The 23003-nt window shown below is 44.0% G+C and overlaps 2 protein-coding genes across 2 annotated transcripts in view; one reads left to right on the top strand and one right to left on the bottom strand.

Moving 5' to 3' along the window:
- Window positions 1-575: 575 nt before the first annotated feature.
- Window positions 576-23003, top strand: part of brf1a (BRF1 general transcription factor IIIB subunit a) — a gene marked incomplete at its 3' end in the record, with an annotated part of 48234 nt that continues 25806 nt past the window's right edge. Inside the window, exons 1-7 of the mRNA XM_029460358.1 lie at window positions 576-840; window positions 2496-2704; window positions 4706-4786; window positions 7052-7225; window positions 9763-9794; window positions 13945-14017; window positions 21613-21762. Coding sequence (XP_029316218.1) covers window positions 2521-2704; window positions 4706-4786; window positions 7052-7225; window positions 9763-9794; window positions 13945-14017; window positions 21613-21762 — 694 coding nt within the window. The remainder of the gene's footprint in view (window positions 841-2495; window positions 2705-4705; window positions 4787-7051; window positions 7226-9762; window positions 9795-13944; window positions 14018-21612; window positions 21763-23003) is intronic.
- On the bottom strand, window positions 14777-18813 carry LOC115027274 (BTB/POZ domain-containing protein 6-B-like). The gene is made up of 4 exons (XM_029460495.1): window positions 17850-18813; window positions 17249-17339; window positions 16898-17016; window positions 14777-16372 (listed from the first exon to the last, which is right to left on the bottom strand). Exons 1-4 carry the CDS (start codon window positions 18260-18262, stop codon window positions 15340-15342), a joined length of 1656 nt encoding a protein of 551 aa, XP_029316355.1. The 5' UTR covers window positions 18263-18813; the 3' UTR covers window positions 14777-15339.

Here is a 23003-nt window from a genome sequence, read left to right as displayed (position 1 = left end):
AGGTGGAGCTCATTAATGCCACTTTATATACTTCTGGGTGGTTTAATCTATTACCATATATCAGAATTTACATTTTCTATTAATAATTAAAATAAATAAAAATATAACAATGACTAAAGATGTCAAATAAATGTAGTGGAGTAGAAGTATAAAGTAGCATAAAATGAAAATACACAAGTAAAGTACCTTAACATTGTACTACACTATTACAGTACTTCACTAAATGTACTTAGTTACTTTACACCACTGGTTGTATTACAACACAATGTATACAGCAAAATGAAAATGTAATTGAAATGTTTTGTATTTTCGTTCATTTTATATTATTTTATTTTAATTGATCAAACAACTGTTCATTGAAAAGCAGGGACGTAAGAAGTGCCACTTGGTAAGTAGGGGATCCTGTTGCCGGTGTTAACTCCTTAAATACTAACATTTTAGCTAATTTGACATTTTATGATAATTAACTGTTTTTACAAACCATGTAAGAAATAATTATATCTTATCTCTTTAAAAACAGATCCAATATTATTCTAATTTGGATTTTGACATCACGCCACCCCTCTGTACCGAGTTGGTATCGTCCATGTCTCCACAGCATCAAACGCACATGTTGGGTGTGTTGTGTTGAGGATTGCAGCGATATTACAGCATTTAGCAAACCTCTGCAGGCTGTCACGTTGCTGTGTGCGCTCCAGTCACCGCAGATACAATGCGATAAGTGTCACAGTTAATAAGAAATAATTACAAAATCGGATTTATTGTAGGAAACTCTTGCGGCGAGGAGGCTGACACGCGTTCAAACGTGGCTGGAAACGGCTCCTGTTCACCGGACTGAAGGTATGGACACCTACGCTCTCATTATGGGGGTGTTTAACCACCTGTGAAGCTGTTAAATTCTCATTACATCAAGTATATGTATGTTAAGAAGGTATTGTAGTCGGTGCTACCGGCTAGCAGCGTCCCGTTAGCTTCCAGCTCTCAGCTGTCAACGTGAGCGGTTCACACTCCTGCCGGTTCAACTACCGGGTCAATGACAAATAATATAAATTAAACTAAATGTAGGAGAAAGAAGTGGCACAATTCACGGCTGTGGTTGGCAACTTTACCCCGAAAAAGACTCGCAATTCGGCTAGCTGAAAAGAAAACGCTGAGCTAGCCACCCCGGGTGCAGTGCCACGTAGCTAGCCGGCTAATGGGAGCAGAGCAGCCGGTGAAGTTCTGCAGAATCACTGCATGTGATTCATGTGACTCATGTGATAACCCACAGTACTGATACTTTACTGAAGTCAAAGTACCGTTACTACACAGTGCACATGCTCAGTAAAAGTCATGCGTTTTAAATTATACTTAAATACAAGTACAAAAGTATTAACATCACAACTCATTATGCAGAATGGCCCATTTCAGAACCTTTGCATGTTATATCACTGGATTATAATTATTGATTTATTAATGGATTCATCACTTCACCAGCTGGTTAAAGGCAGAGCACATTTTAATGGCTTTATATGCTTCTGGTTGCTTAATCTATAATGATACCTTATCATTTATTAGTTTAATTCTATTACATTAATACATTTAGTGCCATAAAACTTACAGATGCATGCAATGAAAATACACACATGAAGTACAAGTACCTACAAATAGTACTACAGGACAATACTTCAGTAAATGCACTGGTTGGATAAACACACACTGCATACATCAAAGTGCAAATTACATTTGTATTGTGTTTGATAACATTTAATTTAATTTAATTTAAATGCAGGGACATAAGCACTTTAATTCTGCAGCAGGTAAATGTGGAGCACATTTAAATAACTTTTTATAAACTGCTGGGCATTGGTTGAAAGTAACTATGTACGTGTACTCAGTACTTTTTTCTTACTTGAGGTACTTGTACCTTTCTTTTATTTGAGTATTTCCATTTTATGAAACTTCATACTACATTTTAGAGGCAAATATTGCGTTTTTTTTACTGACCGCTTAAGTTACATAAACATAAACTGAAGGATGAAGTGTTTCTTTATGTGTTGGGAACATTTTTTACGTCTTAAGCTGCAGAATCTACTAAAAGAAAAGCCTCTTGGCAACTATATAATATAATAGTATAACAAAAAATCACGAATTGTCGTTGAGAAATACAAAGGAGTTCTGTGAAAAACAGCATAAAACTAAACACAAACTCCGAAAAAGTGAACTCGTATCAAACTTCTGATGTTTAATATTGAGGTTTTAATTTCAAGCTCTCATTTTAAAAGTAAGTTTTAGTTTTTTATGTTAAATTAAAAAGTAACTACAGCTGTCGGATGGAAAAAGTACAATATTTACCTCTGAATTGTAGTGAAGTATAAGTAAGTAAATGTACATTGTTACATTGGAAATGGTTGTACAATTACATGAAAGACAAATATCTATAAAGCGTATGATCTCCTAATGTTATAATATATTTCTGATGTTTTACATTTCTCTGCTTCTGTTTTCCCGCTCAGGCTTTGAGGCTCGCCGTGTGACACCATGAGCTCCAAGGTGTGTAGGAACTGCGGCAGCACGGACATCGACGTGGACCATGCCCGCGGAGATGCCGTCTGCATGACCTGCGGCTCCGTGCTAGAGGACAACATCATCGTGTCCGAGGTGGAGTTCGTGGAGACGGGAGGCGGAGGCTCGTCGGCTGTCGGACAGTTTGTCTCTTCTGAAGGTAAGAGCTCTGAAATGATGGAGATTATGCAGCGTTTTTATATCCTTTCAAGGATTTCTATCACTTCCAGTGGTGGAACATAACAAATTACGCAAGATAAGACAGAATTTAACCGTAAAACATTAAAACAATGAAGTAACATCAACAGAATGTGAAGAGGTAACAGTGTTGATGTCAAAGACGTCTCTGTGTTCTACTAGCATTAGCATGCTAACAGCTAGCGCCACTCCGTCCAGCCTGTAATACCACGTGTTCCTCTAGAGGTGCTAGTGAGTCAGCTGCAGTCTGCCCTCAGAACAGAGAGAAGAAGAGCAGCTGCCTGACTCCTGTAAATATCACAGCCGTGTTCTGTGTCTGTTTTATTGTTTGTTTATTGGATTACATCCACGTCGCCTCGTCCTCACAGCTGCAGGAGGCTGTTTCTCTGAGTGTTATCTGTCTGTTATTTATTTTATTATAGTTATATAATATTTCTGGTTCATAGAACTTTGGCTGTTTTAACTGGAGCAGTTTTTTAACTTTAAATGTGATGGTTTTGCTCATTTAATTTATCAGAGGAGTCTTCTTGGTTAAAAGCTCATTGATATTGATATATAATTTAATTCACTTACAATAAGAGGGAGTACGGTGGCCTGCAGGGACTAAGTTTAACAGCAGAAATTCAAATATTGTCATTTGGGAAGACGTGGAGGAGAGTGACGTTGTAAAATCGAGACAAATAATATATAATATATAATAATATTACCTTTTCTGAAGTAAGTCCACCTAAAAAAGAAAGAACTGAACTTATGACTTTTAAAGACTAAATAAAACGTAAAAACAAGAACCTTCAGCACACATCAGGAGTTTCTACTCAGATGTGTGTTTGGCGTTTAGGCAGTTATATTAACGGTCTTATATGAGTTAATATTAATCTGTGTGTTGGTCCACAGCTGCTTATCAGTGTGTAACATTTACCTGCAGATTATTTTTGACCTTCAGCCTGCACGATGTGAGATGTGTTGTAGTTCCTCTGCGTGCCCACTAGGGTGTGCTGTCACACTACAACGCTTCATAGGGCTTGTGTGAACTACATTTATTTTAGTGATGAGAAATACATTTGTGTTGAATTCTGGCAAAAATACATTACTTAAAATCAAAGCTAAAACACCAAGTTGATTAGTTGTTTGACAAAAAAGTATTATTTGTTTTATAGATTTGGGTTCTGGACGGTCGGTCAGTTACAACAAGAGATTGTTTTCAACATTTTTTACACTTTTAATACATTTTATCAAATAAACTTGTGGTTCCCGACCTTTTTCCTCAAGGGACCCTGACTGAGTGGCTTTTATTGATATTTTTATATTATATTCAGTGCATAACAGCTGATTAACTGTGCAGTTAACCCAAATAGTGATTGCAATAACTACAGGAAGTTTGTGTTCTTTCCTGTGAATATCGCATCAAAGATGAATTTTCCTGTTATAGTTTAGAAACTTGTATTATTATGTCTTTTTTACAGTCTTACATACTTAATATGCTTCTTTTCCAATGTGGCATGAGGCTGTTTAGCAGAGAGGGAAGGCTCTGTGAATAAATAAGCAGCTTATGTTCATGTCTTTAGATATTAGAGTTATTTAAAAACGATTAAAATGATTGTGGTTTTAGCCCTTCGTGTGTTGTAATGTGCTGGAAACATGACTTTATCGTCCAGCTGTTAAAACATCTTTATGTTTACGTTTCATTCTAAAGCTGCAGCTGCAGATTATTTTCACTATCGATTAATCTGCACGATATTTTCTCTATTTTAATCTTTGCAAAATGCTTATTTCATCCAAAATATTCAGTTTACTTTACTTTACTGTAATGTAAGACTTAATTTAATCACCTGGAACCAGCGTGCAAAACAAACCTTTTGGTCCACCCCAAATATAAAGTGAGTTTGATCTCATGTCCCAGAAAGGACAAATAAGAAAGTTATTCTGATTCCTGATCCGAGTCTGTCTGGTCTTTTGTCTTCAGGTGGAGCTATCAACCCGAGTTTTGGAGACAACCACTTCACAGGTGTGGGGAGGGAGTCCAGAGCTCAGACGGTGCAGAGAGGTGAGTGACCAGCAGGGGGCGCCACGTGTCTGCATTACAGTCATGACTTCAGAGGAGGCTGCAGCTTCATGTCAGGAAAACATCCCTGACATGTTCACAATCAGCTGTTTTCCAGCCTAAATTGATGTGCATTTACGTATTTTATGATCTTTACTTATAGTATAGCGTGCAAATGTTCTGCAGACAGCAGCTGTGTTGCGACATGCTGGGAGTTTTTAACTTCGCCCGACACAGCCGAGTAATTGAAGGCTTTTTCTGAAGCCGTTTACCTTTTTGTGTCACAGCTGCAAATGTAACTTCATTAAACAACATACAAAGACACGTGTACATGTTTTAAAGTGCACAACTAGAAACACAAAATGCAGACCAGATGCATGCAGGTCCCCCAAATGGCAAACGGGTATATCTTTTGGGGGTGCTGTGAGTCTATTTGACCTTGGATGTAGTAAAAAGTCCCTCCAGTTCCATAACAGATGCAGATTTCCTCATTTCTTCATGATCTTTCTGTATCTGATGAGCCAGTGTCACCTGACGATATCGGCCTCGTCGATATCTGTCTAAGTTGACCCGTTCCTCGTTCTTCTGCGGCCCCTGAAGAGCCCTGTGGGTGTCCCCGGACCTCACACCGACACTGGGGTTTAGTCTCGACAACTTTAGTGTAGAAACGCATCATCCACTACAACTTGTAGAAGCAGACAAAAAAAAAAAAGGTGTCTGGCTGCTGTGCAGAGAGTTAGAGCAGCTGGTTACCGCGGCGGCGCCCGTCTGCTCCGCTGATGATGTTTCAGCGACGATGCCGCAGAGTCACAGAGCTGTCAGACTGCAGCAGACGCTGAGTAATGGGAGTGTGTGTGTGTGTGTGTGTGGACTGGGGATTAGTTGAGTCACAGTGTGTGTGTGTGAGAAGATATGAGGATTGGGGAATACTGTGTGTGTCTTTGACTGCGTGCATGAGGAAAACGTTTTGTAATTCTGTGTGTCGTTGATTAGAGGCTTTGTTTACGTTCGTACACGGTCTTGAAAGTTTGGAAAAAGCTTAATTTGAACAGTTTTGTTTTCAAGGTTAGTAAAATGCTTAAAAATTCTCAACACTCCTGGAGTTTCATCGACACAATCACTCGTGTGAAAAATGTCAATGTCTAGAGAAGTCAAAATGTCTTCTGAGGTCTCCCCCCAGCTGGTGTGTGTGTGTGTGTGTGTGTGTGTGTGTGGACGCTATGACTGGAATTTAAATGTAGTTTACAGTAAGTGTGAAACTGGAGCTGCAGTAAAAGCTTAGTTGGCTCCTGTCGGGCAGCTACAGCAAATAAGAGTGCAAGACACGGGTCGAGGGGAGACCTGCGGGACGAGCTGTGTGTGTGTAGCTGTGTGTAGCTGTGTGTGTGTGTGCCATCTGTGTGTTGCATTTGCAACAAGGACCAAAGTTGTTGTCCCACCTCGAGGAAATCGGCTCCAGTAAAGGGTGTGGAAACAGGCTGTTCTGTGAACATGTGTGCCAACAACAACATCAACAAGCACGTGCTTCGTGTTACATAATTGTCCCGTGTGTGTGTGTGTGTGTGTGTGTGTGTGACTTGTTTTAGATCTGAAGGTGAAGCCTCACAAGATGACGTGGTGAGTTCAGGGCCTCTCATATTGCCAGACACGCAAACACTTTGTGTACGAAAGATATTCAACATGTTGAGCTCATCGAAGGGTCATGAACTCCACACACACACTTGCATCTCAACGTCAGTAATTACAAACTGTTTTGTCCTGAGTCTCCACCTGCTGCTACACCTGAACTGGTTTGGTGTGTGTGTGTCTAAAGATGGCACACACAGGCTTTTGTGTGTTGCGTGTGATGACATAGTTATGTGCTGTAGTGCGTGCACATGTACATTTGCACGTGTGAGTCTGTAATGGAAGCTTTGTTGTCTCCGTGTGTGTGTGTGTGTGTGTGTGTGTGTGTGTGTGTGTGTGTGTGTGTTCTGGTCTCTGCACCAACAACAGGTTTCTGTTGGAATCACCACATTAATCTCTTTTGGTCACAACCCTGTCAGATTCGATGCTCTTGACATCATAACCTCTTGTTCTGTAGGCAAGAAATGTTCCAATGGTCCATGAAGCTGCTGATCTGTCGCGGCAGCTGGAAGTTAAACCTTCAATAAGCTTTCTGTTTCAAACGTGCTGCTTATTTCCTCCATGAATGATAAAAGCTGCTGAACGCTTTCACATGTATTAATGAAAAGAGTTTCTATTAACTGACGTGCTTTGTGTCTCCAGCACGACTCAACATCAACACTCTGGGTCACCAGCTGCAGATGAACAAACACTGTCTGGACACGGCGTTGAACTTCTACAAGATGGCGCTCACCAAACACCTGACCCGCGGCCGCAAGTCCGCCCACGTTATCGCTGCATGTCTCTACCTGGTGTGCCGCACTGAGGGAACGCCACGTATCCTTCATGTTCATTTTCTTTTCTCATCATAATGTTCTGAAAGTGTGTGTGTGTGTGTGTGTGTGTGTGTAAGAGACAGAAAGGAAGCCTGATCAAAGACTTCCACAAACAGAGAGTTGTGTTTCCTACATGCATGAGGAGACACTTTTTATTTGATAGCTGAGCAGAAGTTCGGCGTCAGCAGAGACGAAGTTCATTTTGCCAACTTGCATCTTAAAGTGACGGCGGGCGGCACATCAAAGTCTGCAGGTTACGTTTGATGTGAGCCAGCGGAGGCCGGGCCGCCCGTCACAGCCTTCCTCAATGTTTCATAATCTGCTAACGGCGGCGTATTGAAGTCGAGAGCGATGCGTCATCGTCGGGATAATGGCACTTTTAGATTCATGCTTTTTTTTATTTTTTATACGCAGGGCGGATGTTTGAGTGTTTACTCCTGACTCACTTCGCCTCCAAGGATGAATGTGTTGTGTAACCGCAGGACGGCCGGGATAGGTTTACCTAATGAATGTGGGGCGAGAAGGGTGTAATGCCTTCCTGCTGCATTGTTGTGTGTGTGTGTGTGTGTGTGTGTGTGTGTGTGTGTGTGTGTGTGTGTGTGTGTGTGTGTGTGTGTGTGTGTGTGTGTGTCAGTGCAAGCCTGTCTGTTTGTGCATGTTTTGCTGCAGTGAGTCCGGGGTAAAAATAACTCCGCTCACTTCCTTTTCCACAGCTGGGTGAGTCTGTGATGTTGTCGCAGGGGAGAATCAAGACGAAGGCAGAAGGAGAACAGAGTGTAAAAGGAAACATCCGTCTAATTTAACGAGGATCCACCGCACGGCAAACCGGACCGTCTGGATTTCATGTCGCCACGTCCACCTTCACCGTACCAAACCTTTCCTCCCTCTCTGCTTTATTTGCCACTTCCTGTTTGCTTCAGAGAAGGAAATGATCCCACAAAACGGACGCAGAAGTTTATGTATCCATTAGAACTTAATAAAAGCTGAACTGTAATTCCTCCATCAGTCAGTTCAGGTCCAGCTGATGAGTCTTATACTGTGTTTACGAGAAAGAAGAAAACACGACAATGTTGTTATCACTGATAAAATAAGGTCCAAGAATCAGCCCGTTAACTCTTCTGCAGCCGCCAGGGGACGAGTGAAGGTCGGCGCCTTCTGTTCGCGCTCAGAAGTAATCCTGCAGATTTCTCCGGGCGTGTTCGATCCCTGTTGATCCTCTTAGTGAAGGTCTCATGTTCATGGTCATGTAGTATCCTAGTGAACCCGATCACAGGGACGCTGTAAGTTACCTGTGGGGTCGCCACGTTTATCATTTCACCCAGGACGTTTATGGAGCTTAAAAGAGCTTAAAAACAATAATCGTCTAAAGTACGAAACACAGACGAGTCGAGGAGATGCTTAACATCTGCACAGATGCAGATCCTTCCTCATACGTCCTTGTTGCACCAAATAAAGGTGTAAACATTGTCGTCGTCCCCCCCCCCCCCCCCCCAGATGTGCTGTTGTTTATTTTCGTGATTTAGGGAGTCGCCTGTAATCTCCAGGCGGCGTGCGTCGGGATTATCTTTTCCATTTCATCTGCTGCGGCTGCTAATTCCATTGTGAGGCCATTTTCTTTTTTAGTAGCCCCGCTAATCCACCCTGGCAGCCCGGTGACAGGTGCACCCGTCGCCAGGGAGACCGGCGTTGTCCAAGCGAGGGGGCCGGTCATTGGGAGTGTGTGTGTGTGTGTGTGTGTGTGTTTTAGAAGAGCCGTCTGGTCAGAGGTGACGCTTCAGTGTCTCATTAGATTTACTGTCACAGCTGCCGGAGCGTCTCTCGCCTCGTCATCGTGCAGGTGGAACGTCAGGATATAGTGCTGCAGGAATGAGCCCTAAAACCCGGAGATGACTCAGCACTTTTAGCTCTGACGCGCCCCCCCCTCTCGAGGTTAAGGGGTTTCTTTGAAGGGGTTTAGGGTTAGAAGCCTGAAATAAGGTTTGTGGTTCAAACCAGATTAAGAGTTTTGTGGGTAAATACTCCTGAACTTGTGAAGTGTCTTTAAAAGCAGCGGCTGCTAACAAGCGGCTGAATGAGACTAAACGTTACTTTGGGGTTTAAATAAAGGGTTCTTTAGTTTTACAGGTTAACCTGCCTTTAAACAGATGCTGATGCTTGAGATGAAGAGGTTGTATACATCTTGAGGCTCCTCTGCAGAGACGTTACCCTCAATACTTTCATAATGTTATAGAAAACTATCAAAGAAGTCATTTTAATGTCTGCTGACTGAATCCTCAGCTCTGTGCTGCTGCTTTATGTTCAGTAATTAACTAATATAATATTTTTAACCAATTGTACTTCAGAATATTGACTTTTAAAGGATTTGTTGTGATGTCACTTCACAGCGTCAAATCCTAAAATGAGTGTTTTAGTGCAAAGGCTCTGGTTTACAGCACATGTAACACATCGAAGTATTTAAGTGCAGTAAATATTATATTATATATCACTGTAGAATATCGTCACACGTTGTTCTTACCTTCCTTAACCAGCTGCTCTCAGACATGCTGCTGGACCTCAGCGATCTCCTGCAGGTACGTGTCAAATTAAAACCAGAGCTTTGTTTCTTTAAGTGATGAATGTGATGCTTTCAAATGATTGTCCAACATATTCAATTTAATATACTAAATATTCGTATTTGTATATAAAAGACAATTCTCACACTTTAGAAGCTAAAACCACAAAATATTAGTTTTGATTTAATTGATTTGTTGTTGCAACTTTAATTTAAACACTTTAGAAATCTGTGAATATGGTGATAAAAGCATTTACAGTAAAGAAACTCCTAAACTTAAAATAACTTGTTCATTCTTTGAACTCTTTAATTGTCTCTTTCATGTGTGTTGATGCCCCCCCCTGTAGAGCAGCCGCTTCAACACACACTCCTACCACAAGCCCCATAATGCATCTCTGCATACCCACTTGGTCCTGCAGTCATCTTGCATTCAGACTTTCACCCGTGTAATTAAACAGTGTGTGTGTGTGTGTGTGTGTGTGTGTGTGTGTGTGTGTTGTGTGTGTGTGTGATTTTAGAAAGCCCTCCATTTGTCTGCATATTTAATGGCAGCCGATTCACAGTGAGTCAGGGGTGCGGTGGTGCTGGTGGTGCTGGAGGAGGTGGGGAGACATTGCTCACTCACAGCTGGTGAGGGGCTTTTATTTTTATGCACCCAGCTGTCCTGGAGGAGCCGGGCAGCCCCTCCCCCGTCGTCCACACCCCGTGCATGAGGAGGCTGGGAGTGGACTTTGGCTGGGTGGGGTTGTAGAGGTTATTAATGTCCAGCATTCAGGCTGCTGCCGCGGGGCGGCGATACTCCACCAATCACCTTGTTTATGGATCCACACCCCGGACACTTGGTCTGCTTTGCATTGTTCGGATGAATGGCGAGCTTTGTGCCGCGAAGTTAATGGCGTAGAATAAGCATATTGGTCGTGGGCGAGATCAATACCGGCTGTAAATATCAGCTGCTCGCTGCCGTTAATGTGACGAGCGGTGCAAGATTTTATTCATGCTCTGAATGTTTTCCACATGAGATGCATATCTCCGCTGCACACGTGCACAGCTTTGCAACAGGTGCTTTGGAACGCAAACATGCAGATGCTCCTGCACGCTGTGCATCACCCGCAGTCTTTGCGTCTACCGGAGTGCGGCGCTGTTGCAAAGTTGATCTTTTGAGTTGTATTTCTCGGATGTTTTAGAATACTAATTGATTATCAAATATCTTGAAGCATTATTAGCACACTGTCGCTTCTGGAAGGTTAGAATAAGAGATGTCTTTGCACATCCTGAGTTGGAGTTAGACTTTACTTACTGGTCTGGGTTCAGCTTGTGAGCTGAGGAAGGCATGAGTTTCATCATGAACATCCAAACCTGTGTTTCAGAGGGGATAACACGCAGACTGTATTTCAGCTCCCAGACTTTACTTTAACTACATCTTCCTCCTCTCACTGTGCTGCAGCTGTTTGCTTCTGTAGTTTCTGTCTTTCTGTCGTTGTTGACGCTCGGTGATGATCCAGGAATCCTTTAATTGAAAGTCGTTCTCTTCCAGCTGTTGAGACTCGGCTGTGAAGTATCGAGTAACCACACGGTGTTTTTAATCACGGAGCGCTTTGAGATTTGACCCCTCAACCCGGAAAATTTCACTTAGCGCTGCGGGGGAGACGGGGGATTATATTCTTCTCAGGTTCATCTACAAGCAGCTCCACCGCCGGCAGTGCTGATTAAATTAAATTTAAAGACTCGAGCTCAGTTTGCACTGAAAACTTTTCGTCTTTGATATTAAAATGTGTCAAATTCGGCAATTTATGCGTTAATTAACTAAACTCTGCCTTGTTGCATGAATGCACAAAGATATCAGACTTGTTGTAAAGTTAAATAAATATATAAAACTGTCATTTTGACGGTTATGAAACTCTTAAGACGAGCCTGCATGATATTTGGAAAACACAACATATCCAAAGTTGAATTAAATCACAGTGAAATGAACCCGTTTGACTTCCTACGCTGAGATCTGGGAACACGCTAACGTCCCTATAACATGCGTTTGTGCACTTCTTTGCAATAATGTACCAGATAAATGTCCGATCTCAGCGACTTGGTGTGTTATTATAAGTGACAGGAATGTTGAAACGTTTAGTTCAAACCTGTTTTCTTTGCCTCTCGGGAGCCGAGCGACGCCACATTAACATTAACAGTGGCTGATTTCCACACGCAGACCAGAATAACTCCTGAGGGACAGTGTGTCTCTTTAACTGCTGGATGCTCCTCTCTGTTCGCCAGCTTGTGTTTATTTTGGAGGTTTTTAACTTTAAACGGCTGCTTGCTGTGTCGGGATGTTGATGAGAGCGCTGAGACCCGCCAACAAGCAGCATCCAGTTCATTCTTACTCAAAAGTTAAGTTTCACCGTGTCACTCCAACACGAGGTGTGTGTGTGTGTGTGTGTGTGTGCGTGTGCGTGTGCTTGGATGCAAAGAAAGTGCCTTTTGTGGGCAGTGAACCAAAACCTCGAGCTGAAACGATCCGTACAAAACAACCCGGTGCAGCTTTAAGATGCCGTAAAGATGTTGATTTTGAGACCAACAACCACGAGTAATAATCCACATCTGTGTCAGCTGTAATCACGCCGTCCTGCTTTAAAGTGTCGCCACTTGTTCCACTTCCTCCTCCGCCACCGTTTCTGCTCTTGTGTATACATTCCTTGCTGGAATCCACTTCCCAGAATAGCAGAGGAGCATCTGCGTCCCTGCCCAACTCCAGAGGGGGCTGAGAGCGAGAGTCCGTCTGTCTGCTGCGCCTCAACCCCCCCACCCATCACCCCGGAGGTCTGGCGAGTCGGTCTGAAGGAATGACGGGGATCTAACCCGAGTTCACGACCTGATCCTGCAGCTTTCACTGCCCTTCTGCTTTAGCTTTCAGCACTGAAACTTAATTTCCTGTGATGCTGATAATTTGTGAGGAAAATGATAGATGTGCAGCCCTGTGGCTTTGTTATTCAACAGTATTCATCATTAGATCCTTTCGGATAGGGAGGGGGGGGTGTCACAGAATTTACTGCCGAGCCTTCTGGAGGTGTTGTCGGTAAAATACAATGAAACATCTGTGAGGGGAGGTGCCGGCGTGATAACCCCGACGACACGCTCGTCCTCACGCACCACCAAACATCCTGCAGCAAACCAGCGTTCTAGTTTACTGCACAGGACTTCCTCGTCCGACCCGCTGCTCGAACGCTTCGAAGTTTAGGACTCGACGTGGTCTGAACATGTCCGACCTTATTTTGAGGAATATAAACACGTTTTCCCCTCTAATTTGTTAAATCAACTAAACTTCTCCAACATGTTTTCTCTGTATCTGCGTTTAGAAGGTGATCAAGTCATTTAATTTAGTGTTGCATCAGCAGATTGTGCTGCAAACGCTGCAGCAACAGGGAACTGATGAATTTGACAAATTACTAACTTTTCATAGGTTAATCCAGCCGGTCCGTGTCCTGCTGCGTCTCTGTGGCACACATGTAATACAGTATATCATTAGGAATTATTGCTATGTAATGCTGCAAAGTATTGGAAAGAAACATGATTGAATAATGCAACTAAAATATGAAATAACTGAGTTAAAATTGAGTCTTTTTACGATCCTGACGGTGGAGAGAAGTATCGGTGCAGAAGGCCACACCGGTCCAAACACGCCGGTGTGTTCAGACCTGTGATTTAGTTACAGGAAATCGATCTGAAGGAAAACAATGCAGGAGGGAGCGTGCAGGGGGAACTGAGTGCTACATATGTTTGATTAAAAGTGAACAGAAAGAGCTGCGAGTTTGAGAGGGGAACGGCCCAGGGCTCAGGTTTTAATCACGCATATTGAAGTGAAACGCTCATCATGTAACCAGAACACTTAACCTGAGGGTGACGCAACAGCCTTATTTCAGATCCCAGCCGTCTGTTTCTCTCTCAGTCATCAACTCTCATATCCAGCATCTGCTGAGGTCTTAATTTCAGACTGATGCTGGAGCTGTAATTGTATAAGTGGCTTTGAATCTAAAGGCTCCTGGAGTCACTTACGATGCACAGAATCACATAAACACCCAAATCAAGTTAGAAACTCCGACTTAACTGGCAGCACAAGGTTTTCTTCAGTGTTTTTATCTTTGCTGATTATCACTTAAAACAAACATTGCTCTGCTCCACAGGTAAACGTCTACGTGCTGGGGAGAACGTTCCTCGTGCTGTCAAGAGAGCTGTGCATCAACGCCCCGGCTATAGGTACAGACTTCACCTATCCTCACCGTGTTGGGCTGCTTTCACTGTGCAAGACTTTGTTGTTGAGCTCTTTTAAAGATGGTTTTATGTTGGTATGTTATTGTTATGGAGCAATCATGTTATTGTTATGGAGCAATCAGTTACTCTGTTTATCGCCTGGAAATGGTGAAAAGAAGTTGCCACAGTTTCCAGGGTTCAAATGTGCAGACTCAAAGTATTGAATGTACAGTGACATAACTCTGTGAATCTACACATTTGTGAAGCTGAACTTATGATTCACCTCGACTAGAGACGTTTTAGACGACTGACACTCGTACGATTGTCGACTAATAGATTAGTTGAATCCACAGATCTGTAAAACTGAGTTTCTGCACAAAGAAATATGCAAAAGCACTTTACATTGAAGTGTTTACCAGATATGTGCTCATAAGTTTCTTGGAAATAAGTCATTCAGCATGACAAAAAGCTAAAGAAATGACTAATCGTCTAAAAACAACCAATTAGTCGACTAAGAAGGGCCGTACTTAAGTTCCTCGACTCAGTTTAACGTAGGCTTTCTGTAGGTTAGGTATGCAATGTGCAGCTTATACGTAAAAAGGAAGAATAACTTGATGAATAGATCAGAATCCGTAACTGGAGGCCCAGTGAGTAATCCAACATGTTCTCCGGGTGTAGTTCCCGCTGCAGTAACCAGGGGGCGCTGCAGTCCCTCACATAGCCCACCCCCCTCACCCACAATGATGTGACATCTGTAGCCTCACGCACATTATAACCTTTATGTTTTATCATCAGGTGTATAAGCATTCGTGTACAGAACATATCTGGTCATCTTTAACAGCATCAAGCTGTTAACAGTTAAATTGTATTTTTACAAAAAGACACAATGAGGCCGTCCTCTGAAGTGCAAAACAACTGGCAACTACTTTGTTTTGCATTTGGAATCATAACACTACATAAAGGTTGCTCCTGGTGTAATCACTGCTGCTTAGACTATAGTAACAACATTGTTTATAGACTTGCAATTACACAATTTGAAGCGGTCTCTACTTGTTCCAGTTGTGCAGCTCAGCGTGATTACATAACCAGAAATCACCGTATTAATGTTGTTTCTACAGCAGCCGCACAAACACAGGCGGCAGAGCAAATAACGTTAACTCAGTATTTAAATAAAAAAATAACATTAAATTAAATAAGATAAAACAAAAGCTCCTTGACTCTTAAAATAGTCTCTCAAAGAACTAACCAGGCCGTTTAGTGTGACATTAGTCGAGTGTCTTTAATGCTACATTACTTTGAAGGCTGGGCGACGAGGAGTGCAGAGCAGCTTATGCATAGAACACAAGCTCGGGGATCTGTCCTCCCTGTACTCCAGTCCCGTTGGTGCTGTCGGAGGAGCACTGGAATTGAAATGTCACCTTCCCATACTGCACCTCCGTCATTCCCTCCTGGCCAAAATAGCTCAGTTCATTCCCGTCCAGCACGGCGCTCACCGTGTAGAACGCTTCCTGCTCCACCTGAACAGGATGCTCGAACCACACTGGAAACGTACTGCTCGATCCATCCGACACAAACTTTGTCACGTTCTGCGCCAGGGTCACTCCTTGTCTCTTAAGTTCGATTTTGACACTGTACTCCGCTTTGCCGCCGCTCGACCCGTACAGCCCCAGACCGGCGATAAAGATCCTCTTGTCGACAGCGAACTGAATGCTGTCACACCGGCCACGGTAGCGCCACTGGTTGCTCCGGTAGGCTGAGGACTGGAAGCGGTGGCACCTCTGAGGCGCCAAACCCTCCCTCTCCATCAGAGGGAAGTCCAGATCGGGCTTTTTGGCCGCAGTGTACCACAGGAACAAATTGTGCGTCTCCTCCAGTGTCAGGATATCGCATTGCGCCGCCCCGTCTGCAAACTCCTCCAGGCTCATGGAGGGGATGCGCACCAAGAACAGCGCCTTGCCGAGGACATCTCTTCTGTTGCGGGTTGTGGGCCCCAAACCTTGTCGCTTGCACTCCGCTGTGGCCCAGTTCATAACGGCCTCAAACACCACCACCTCCTTGGTGTTGAGCGTCTCCCTCCGCAGGATGATCTCCAGTGTCTGCAGATCGATCTCACAGAAACCCTCAGAGCACAGAGCGAGCTCCGCCTGAGCGTCGATCACCTCCCAGCAGCGCTGCGTCAGCTCGGGCTCCTCGAACAGGCGGCTCTGTGAAAGCAGCACACAGGCGTTCTTGGCCTCCAGGCTTGTTTCCAGGAAGGTGACGCAGGCCTTGGCCAGTGCAGGAACGATGTACTTCTTGGCAGCATACAGGGTGGCCAGCACCGTGTCTGCTTCCAGGTCGATCTCATCGCTGTACATGTACCTGGGAGAAAGAAAACAACCTTTTAATCACTGGAGAGACGCTACTGGAGAGAATTTATATATTCTGTTAATAAAGCATATGAGGAACATAAGGGAAAACTCTGAGAGGTGCTCATTTCTACTGAACTAACACGATCATCTTTTTTTTCTTCCCAAAGAGGATTGTGCGATGACTTAACACATCCTACGCCTTTCACAAAAGGCCTAACGTGCAACAATCTATGGTGCTGGATTAGCAAATGCTGCTGAATGAGCAACAAAGGCAGGATATTTATAACTACTAGACCCCTCAAAGAAAATTGTCAGGCTTTGGATGAGTAAAAATGGGGGGGAAATGTTCTAGTTGGACAAAGAGCACTGAGAAAACCAGCAATTACAGAGCACTGTGCTGCTGCCCCGGCTCTCAGGCGCTCGCAGCATATTGGCATTCGCCTCTGCTTAGCTTTGGATGAGTAATAATATGCTTTGAAGTGACACTGACTGAGCTTGTCATCTCTCCTTCTGGTTGGCTGTGTGAGTGGCTTACTTCAGCAGAATTAGAAAAGCAGCAGGTTCCACATCTGGGATATGGATCTCAGACTCCTCCTCTGCCAGATCGCCGTAAAACATGGCACAGAAAACCGAGCTTCCCACGGCCAGCACATACTGGGAGGGAGGGAGGGAGGAGCAGACAGATGCGTCAGACACACACGCAACCAGAATCGCTCTCAAGTTCAATAAAAGAGAAGGAGTAGCTCCTTTCCAGTAGCACTGCTACAGAGACAGCTTCTCTACTCGTCGAACAGATCAACAAACATTAACGTCATTCGATTTATCTGACTTTTATTAGGTCTTACATCAAAAAACAGTTTTTTTTGAACATGTAAAATGTCTATACCTTGTGTGCTGGAACCTTCTGCGACCCCCCCAAGGGGCCAACAATGAAGTGGACATCAGCCATCAGCTCATTGTTAAACATCAAGGCATTCCTTAAAAAAAAAGCAGAGCGGTTTTCATGAATAAGCCTCAAATGACAACATAAAGTCCTCCCAGATTATTTTCATAGGACCAAATATTCTCAATTTACTATCAAAAAATAAAATATTCACAACTGAGAAAGAGGAACCAGTGAATCTGGCCCTTTAAAACATCCTAATCATCCAATTTGTATGCATGTCAATGGACTTGTTATTACAGCTCTGTACAGTATGGCATGCGACCTGAAATCAATGCTTTTATGCAAAAAATAAAAAGATTATGGGTTAGTGTAAAAGTAAATGCTGCAGGAAAGGTTTTCAAAATAAAACTCCACTATGGAGTAGAGTTTAATACTATCCTATTTAATATGGCCTGTCGTTACTTCATAATGATCTTAATGTACTTTATGGTCATTTATATCTCCAATGACATATCCCTGCAGGGACCGCGCATACTTGTGACATTTACTACAGCTTTTCCTGCAAATGGTGACCGATAAATGGGAGTATTTTTGGAGTTACCTCTCTCTCAGTGTCGGGTGGCTGCACTGCCAGCTCGGTGGGTCTACGTTGTTGTTGTTGATGTTGTGCTGGGTGGTCGGGGTGGTCGCCGCGCTGCTGCTGGCCTGGCTCACCTGCACCTCCTTGGTCTTCTCGGTGTCCGCTACCGTGGTGCCGTTGGACAGGTTGGTGTTGTTGGTGTTGGCGGCGGGGTACAACTCCGCAGCCATCTTCTCCTCCTCCTCCTGCTGCTGCTGCTTCTTCTTCTTGCTGCTCGTCAGGGACAGAGTCAGGATCTCATAACATACCGGCAGCCTGCCCGGGAGCTTGGCGACCTTCTTTGACTTTTTCAGTGTTTCTGGAAGTAGGAGTAGATAAGTCAAACACCTCATGATCCGGCCATGATGGAGCAACCTGCAGTCTGCCGTTGGCATCGGCACAAGCAACCGATCTTCTTCGTGTTAATATCCGGTGAATTGAACCCCTGTCGTGGCTCTAAATGAACTATCTCTGATGGTTTGTCGTACGTATAATTCAGCGTTTTCTGGGTTTATATTCGGCTCCTACAACGCCGCTTTAAAACGGCATCGACAGCGAAGTTTACACGACAACATCTAAATATCCGTTGAGGCCCGTTGGAGTCAGTTTCCCCCGGCTCCGCGTCCAACTTCGACCACAAGCACTTTTCCTCCGTTTCCTGGCGGTCACCTCATCCTGTCTTGGCCGGAGAAATGTCCACGAAGCGTCGCTTGTTTTCCCTTTTTTTCAGCGAGTGGGTAATCCGGATAGTCGGAGCTGGTATTCAAGTCCTTTCCTTCACCGCCTCCGCCGTTAATCCTCAACGATATTTCTCCCGCTTTCTCCAAACCGTCCGTCGCGCGACACACGGAACCTGCTCCGATGTTCCGTTGTGGCCGTTCGCGTCCGAGGTAAATACTCATATGTCGGGAGTTTTTAAGGTCTGCTCCATTTTTTCCTTCTTTTTTTTCTCCCCCCCCGTCGTGATCCCCCTTCGGACGCCCAGGGCTGGCTGAGAACCAATCAGATTCCCGTACGTCTGTGACGTCAGGAGAGCCGACGCACCTCCCCCTCGGCAGCTCCGCAGAGTGCGTCACCGTGCTCACATCGCTCCGCCTCCGTCCCGCTGATTAGACCCGGTGGAAAGATAAAACAAAAATAAAGGTTTGTTAGATATGACCCACTAGTACAGCACAGTAATGAGGACACAAAACACAGAAACGTAAAGCAAAACAAGTTAAATACGAGGGGTGGAGGAAGTATTCCTCACAGAAAATAGTCCTTTCCAAGTAAAAATCCTGCAAAATGTTAGATAAGTATGTCAATATAATCAGGAACATGTGCTTAAGATAGGATAAGGTGGAACTTTATTAATCCAAAAGGAAATATATTTTGCCAGAGATGGCAAACAAATGACATCAACATAAGAATAAAAAACAATAGTATTAGTGTGTTTAATATTATAAAACAAGGTGCAGAGACTGACATAACCCAACGCTGTGCAAATGACCTTTTGCAAAAATTAAATCAGAAAATCCTTTATTAATGCTTTATTCCTGCTCATAATTTTTATATAAATGTAAAAATCTAATGAGAATAAGAAGAATTTACATCATAAAGACTTATTTCAACCTACAAAAACTAAGTTGTCAGTAGCTCTCAATCTATGATGCAAACAAAACTACACTAAACAAAGCTAAGCGGACATAAACGTTTACGGAGCCCTTGCAAGTAAATAAATCTGTGTGCGTTCACAATAACAGAACATGGCATTAAACAGAGTTGACAAATAAGTGACACATTTTTAAGGATGTGAAAAGACAACACAATATAGTTTAATTCTCAAAATCCAAAGTATATCCGTCTTCTGCTGCCGTTTGCATGCATGTATCCAACACTCAACGACAAGTTACCGTAGCAGTATGAGCTGAAGGTCCAGGTTGTTTGTGGCAAATACAGACGTATAAAAAAGAATCCATTACTACTTTTCTACCACTATGTAAAACTTTAGGCAATGAAACGGAAAATAAGACAATTTATAATAATTGACATTGCAGCTCCAAGTCCGTTTTGGGTTTTTGAGGGAAGGGCGCAGCTTCCCCACAGCTGAATGATGACACTTTAATGCTATTCATGCATCCCTACTCCCACATCTGATTGAAAGGAGCGAGTTCACGGCCCTTTCTCTGGGGGCGGGCCAAGTCATTTGGGGGAATGTGGGGAACCGAAGTAGAAGTAGGCGAGGCAGGTTGAGGGGAAAAGTGGGTCCACGGGAGAAAGAGTGAACTACAGCACTCCATCACAGAATGACTCCTGGGCTGTTTGAGCATTCTGCACTGAACGAGGATTGGAGGCAGAGTTTTGCTTAAAAAGCCTCTTTTCTTTATTTTATTCTGGAGGTCTTGCTTAGCCCAGCGTTTACAGACACTCCAGTAAAAGTTGGCGCAGTGATGGCGAGCTCTGCAGACGTATCATTACATGGTGCGGGGGGGGGGGGGACGGATCAGCCTGGATCTTATTACCAGCTGGCTCTACCAGCTTTCCACTGGACTGCTCTTTAAACGCAGCCACTGACTTCAAAGATATTTGACTCCACTGTCACAGCCGGGGCACGAAACTCTACTTTTCTTTACTTTGTCTCCCGGCTGCAGTGGAAAGACAATCCCTTCTAAGTTTAGCATTAAATTAGATCGCTTAGCATGGTGAAATCCTTTTTAGAATAAAGTCAAACAGGCCACCTGCCAGGCGGCTTCATGGCAAAAGCAGGTGGTTCTCATAAGTTGTCTTCAGCTTTAGTGTTTTCCATAAAGTTTATGATATGACACGCTGTACAAGTTTCTCAGACGTCGAGGAACAAAAGGCTCGTGATTGGAAGATCAAATCCTTTCGCCAGCTGCAAAAATCTGGACTGAGACACCGAATGAGAAACGGGCTTCAGGGTGCACTGGAGCTAAATGCTAATCCTCAAGTTCTCCAGTGGAGCTAATTAGCAGCCAGCAGTAGGATACTGGTTTAACTGGGAAGCTCACAGGTGCCAGTAACTTTCAATCTAAGCAGACAAACTGGGTCTGAACCAGAGTGGCAAAAAATAACTTGGTTGCACGTTTGGTTTGTTTACTGCTCAGACACGAACACGGGTTTGTAAACAAGTCACACGGACGCACAAGCAGGATGTTCATTGGACAGATTTTCTTGGAAAGTGCCACCCTGAGAGCCGAACAGATCTGATGTCAGTCCCTGAAACTGTAGCACGATGGACATGTACGCCATGATTTATCCTCTCCAGTTAATCACACGTGAGAGTAAAGCTGAACGAGATCACGACGGGATACTTACGCCCATAAAACATCTCCTTCTCCTGCTTCTGTAGTAAATAGGTGGAGCTTCTGGATCAGCCCTGACAATTCAGCAAAGTCTTTTTATATCATGTGAGAGGAAGAATATCTCTGGCAAGGGTTACACAATCCTTAAAATGTTGTATTAATACGATCTGGATCTGTGGCAAGTTTATTTATTTAGCACATTTCAGCAACAAGGCAATTAAAAATGCTTAACATAAAACATCAAAAGCGTGGAGGAGAAACGCAGCACAAACACATTCAAATGCAATTAAAAGCCGTCGCTAACGAGCCAAGAGACTGAAAGAAGCTCACATAGAATAAGACCGTTATAGAATACACGTAGAAAGGTTACAGTGCAGTGTAAGGAATTATCTTTGTGTCAAATCGACTAAACTTGAATAAAGAAACCTTCCCGTCTCCACCAGACCCGTGCCTGTACATTCCCCGCTTCGCCCAGCTGCTGGAATTTGGGGAGAAGAACCACGACGTGTCCATGACGGCGATGAGGCTGGTGCAGAGGATGAAGAGGGACTGGATGCACACGGGACGAAGGCCGTCGGGGCTCTGTGGAGCAGGTGAGAGACGGTGTTGGATATCTCCTGTCTGTGCTGCGGGGTTTTTTGTTTCAGGTGCTGGCAGCAGCCCGGAGGCTCGGAGCAGCAGGGCTGTCATTAGAGGTTTCAGTCCTCTGAGAAAGATGTGAGCAGAGAAAGTGATTAACGGTCTCGACTTCGCTGGCATCCAACATCAAGGTGCCCTTTATCCTCCGATACTCAGTGACCACAGAGTAACTCAGCCGTCTCCTGCTAACCTCACAGTAAAACCTCTTTAACGCCGAGGAATATAAGTGGATTCCATAACGCTGGCAGGTTCACTGTCATGTATAACTTTGCACCTGGGGATTTGATCAGTGTGGGGGGGGGGGGGGAGGAGAGTCCATGTGAATAATCCAATGGGATCCAGAGTCGGGGAGAGTTTAGGAGGGAGATTAACGTGAGCAGTTAGTGCCTGAAACTGTCCCGCACCGCAACAGACGTTGTTTCATGATCATGTTTCGCCTGTGCACTCTGCAGGCACCAGGAAGTTCATCCTGTACGTTTGATTAATGTCCAGTATGAGGAGGCTTCTGTGCACTTAACGTCTCACTACATGAGAGCGTTCTGTGTTACTCCTGCCAATGGCGCTCCCGTGTTAGCTCGCCAGATTGGCGTTTGAAGGTTTGATACTGCAAAGAAAGAGTGCTGCACACACATTCACCTCTGAAAATGTCCATGTGTAAGATATTATGATGTTGTGGCGATGAGTTTCCTGCAGGCATCCTTCATCGTCTCGAGGACAAATGTCTGTTCAACACTTGACACATTTAATTCTACACGTGTTGCTTCTTATATATCATATACATGACGTATATGATTTGATGTATTTTAAGTGCTTGTTTGCTTGTCCTGTGATCGATACCGTGTAGGTAACGTTAGTTTGCTCCAGCGCTTCCCTCTATAGCTGATCTGCTTCTGTAACGAGCGAAGTGAAATAAGAATTTCCTCAAACAGATCAATAATGTAACACGGGCACATCGACTCGAGGCCAAGGCTGCTTTGTAACACCGAATCCTGACACTCACCTGCGTCTCTCACAGCGTTTGCTGCCAGCTAGGTTAATAAATGTGTTTGGGCCTTTTTACTGTGGCGTGAGAGGCAAAACTGTCGGCACCTGCCTCGACTAACCACGGGTTGGTCTGGGGCTGGTTTTCCACGCTGCCCGTCATTGTCTTTGTGAAACGTCTCAGCTCAAAGCTTCTTCTCTCCCGCTGGTGTCG

The sequence above is a fragment of the Cottoperca gobio genome, chromosome 22 (genome assembly GCF_900634415.1).
Source record: "Cottoperca gobio chromosome 22, fCotGob3.1, whole genome shotgun sequence".
NCBI classification, from domain to species: Eukaryota; Metazoa; Chordata; class Actinopteri; order Perciformes; family Bovichtidae; genus Cottoperca; species Cottoperca gobio.
Note: the sequence above shows the minus strand (reverse complement) of the source record. Positions and strands in the feature narration are given on the sequence as shown.

What these genes read in the sequence shown, in the direction of transcription:
- LOC115027274 (XM_029460495.1), bottom strand. Translation starts at nt 18,262, where the DNA reads ATGCCAACGGCAGACTGCAGGTTGCTCCATCATGGCCGGATCATGAGG. An exon ending in CACCCGACACTGAGAGAGAG is followed by an intron (nt 17,340 to 17,849) that starts GTAACTCCAAAA and finishes TTTTTTTTTAAG; the next exon opens with GAATGCCTTGATGTTTAACA. An exon ending in GCTTTTCTAATTCTGCTGAA is followed by an intron (nt 16,373 to 16,897) that starts GTAAGCCACTCA and finishes TCTTTCTCCCAG; the next exon opens with GTACATGTACAGCGATGAGA.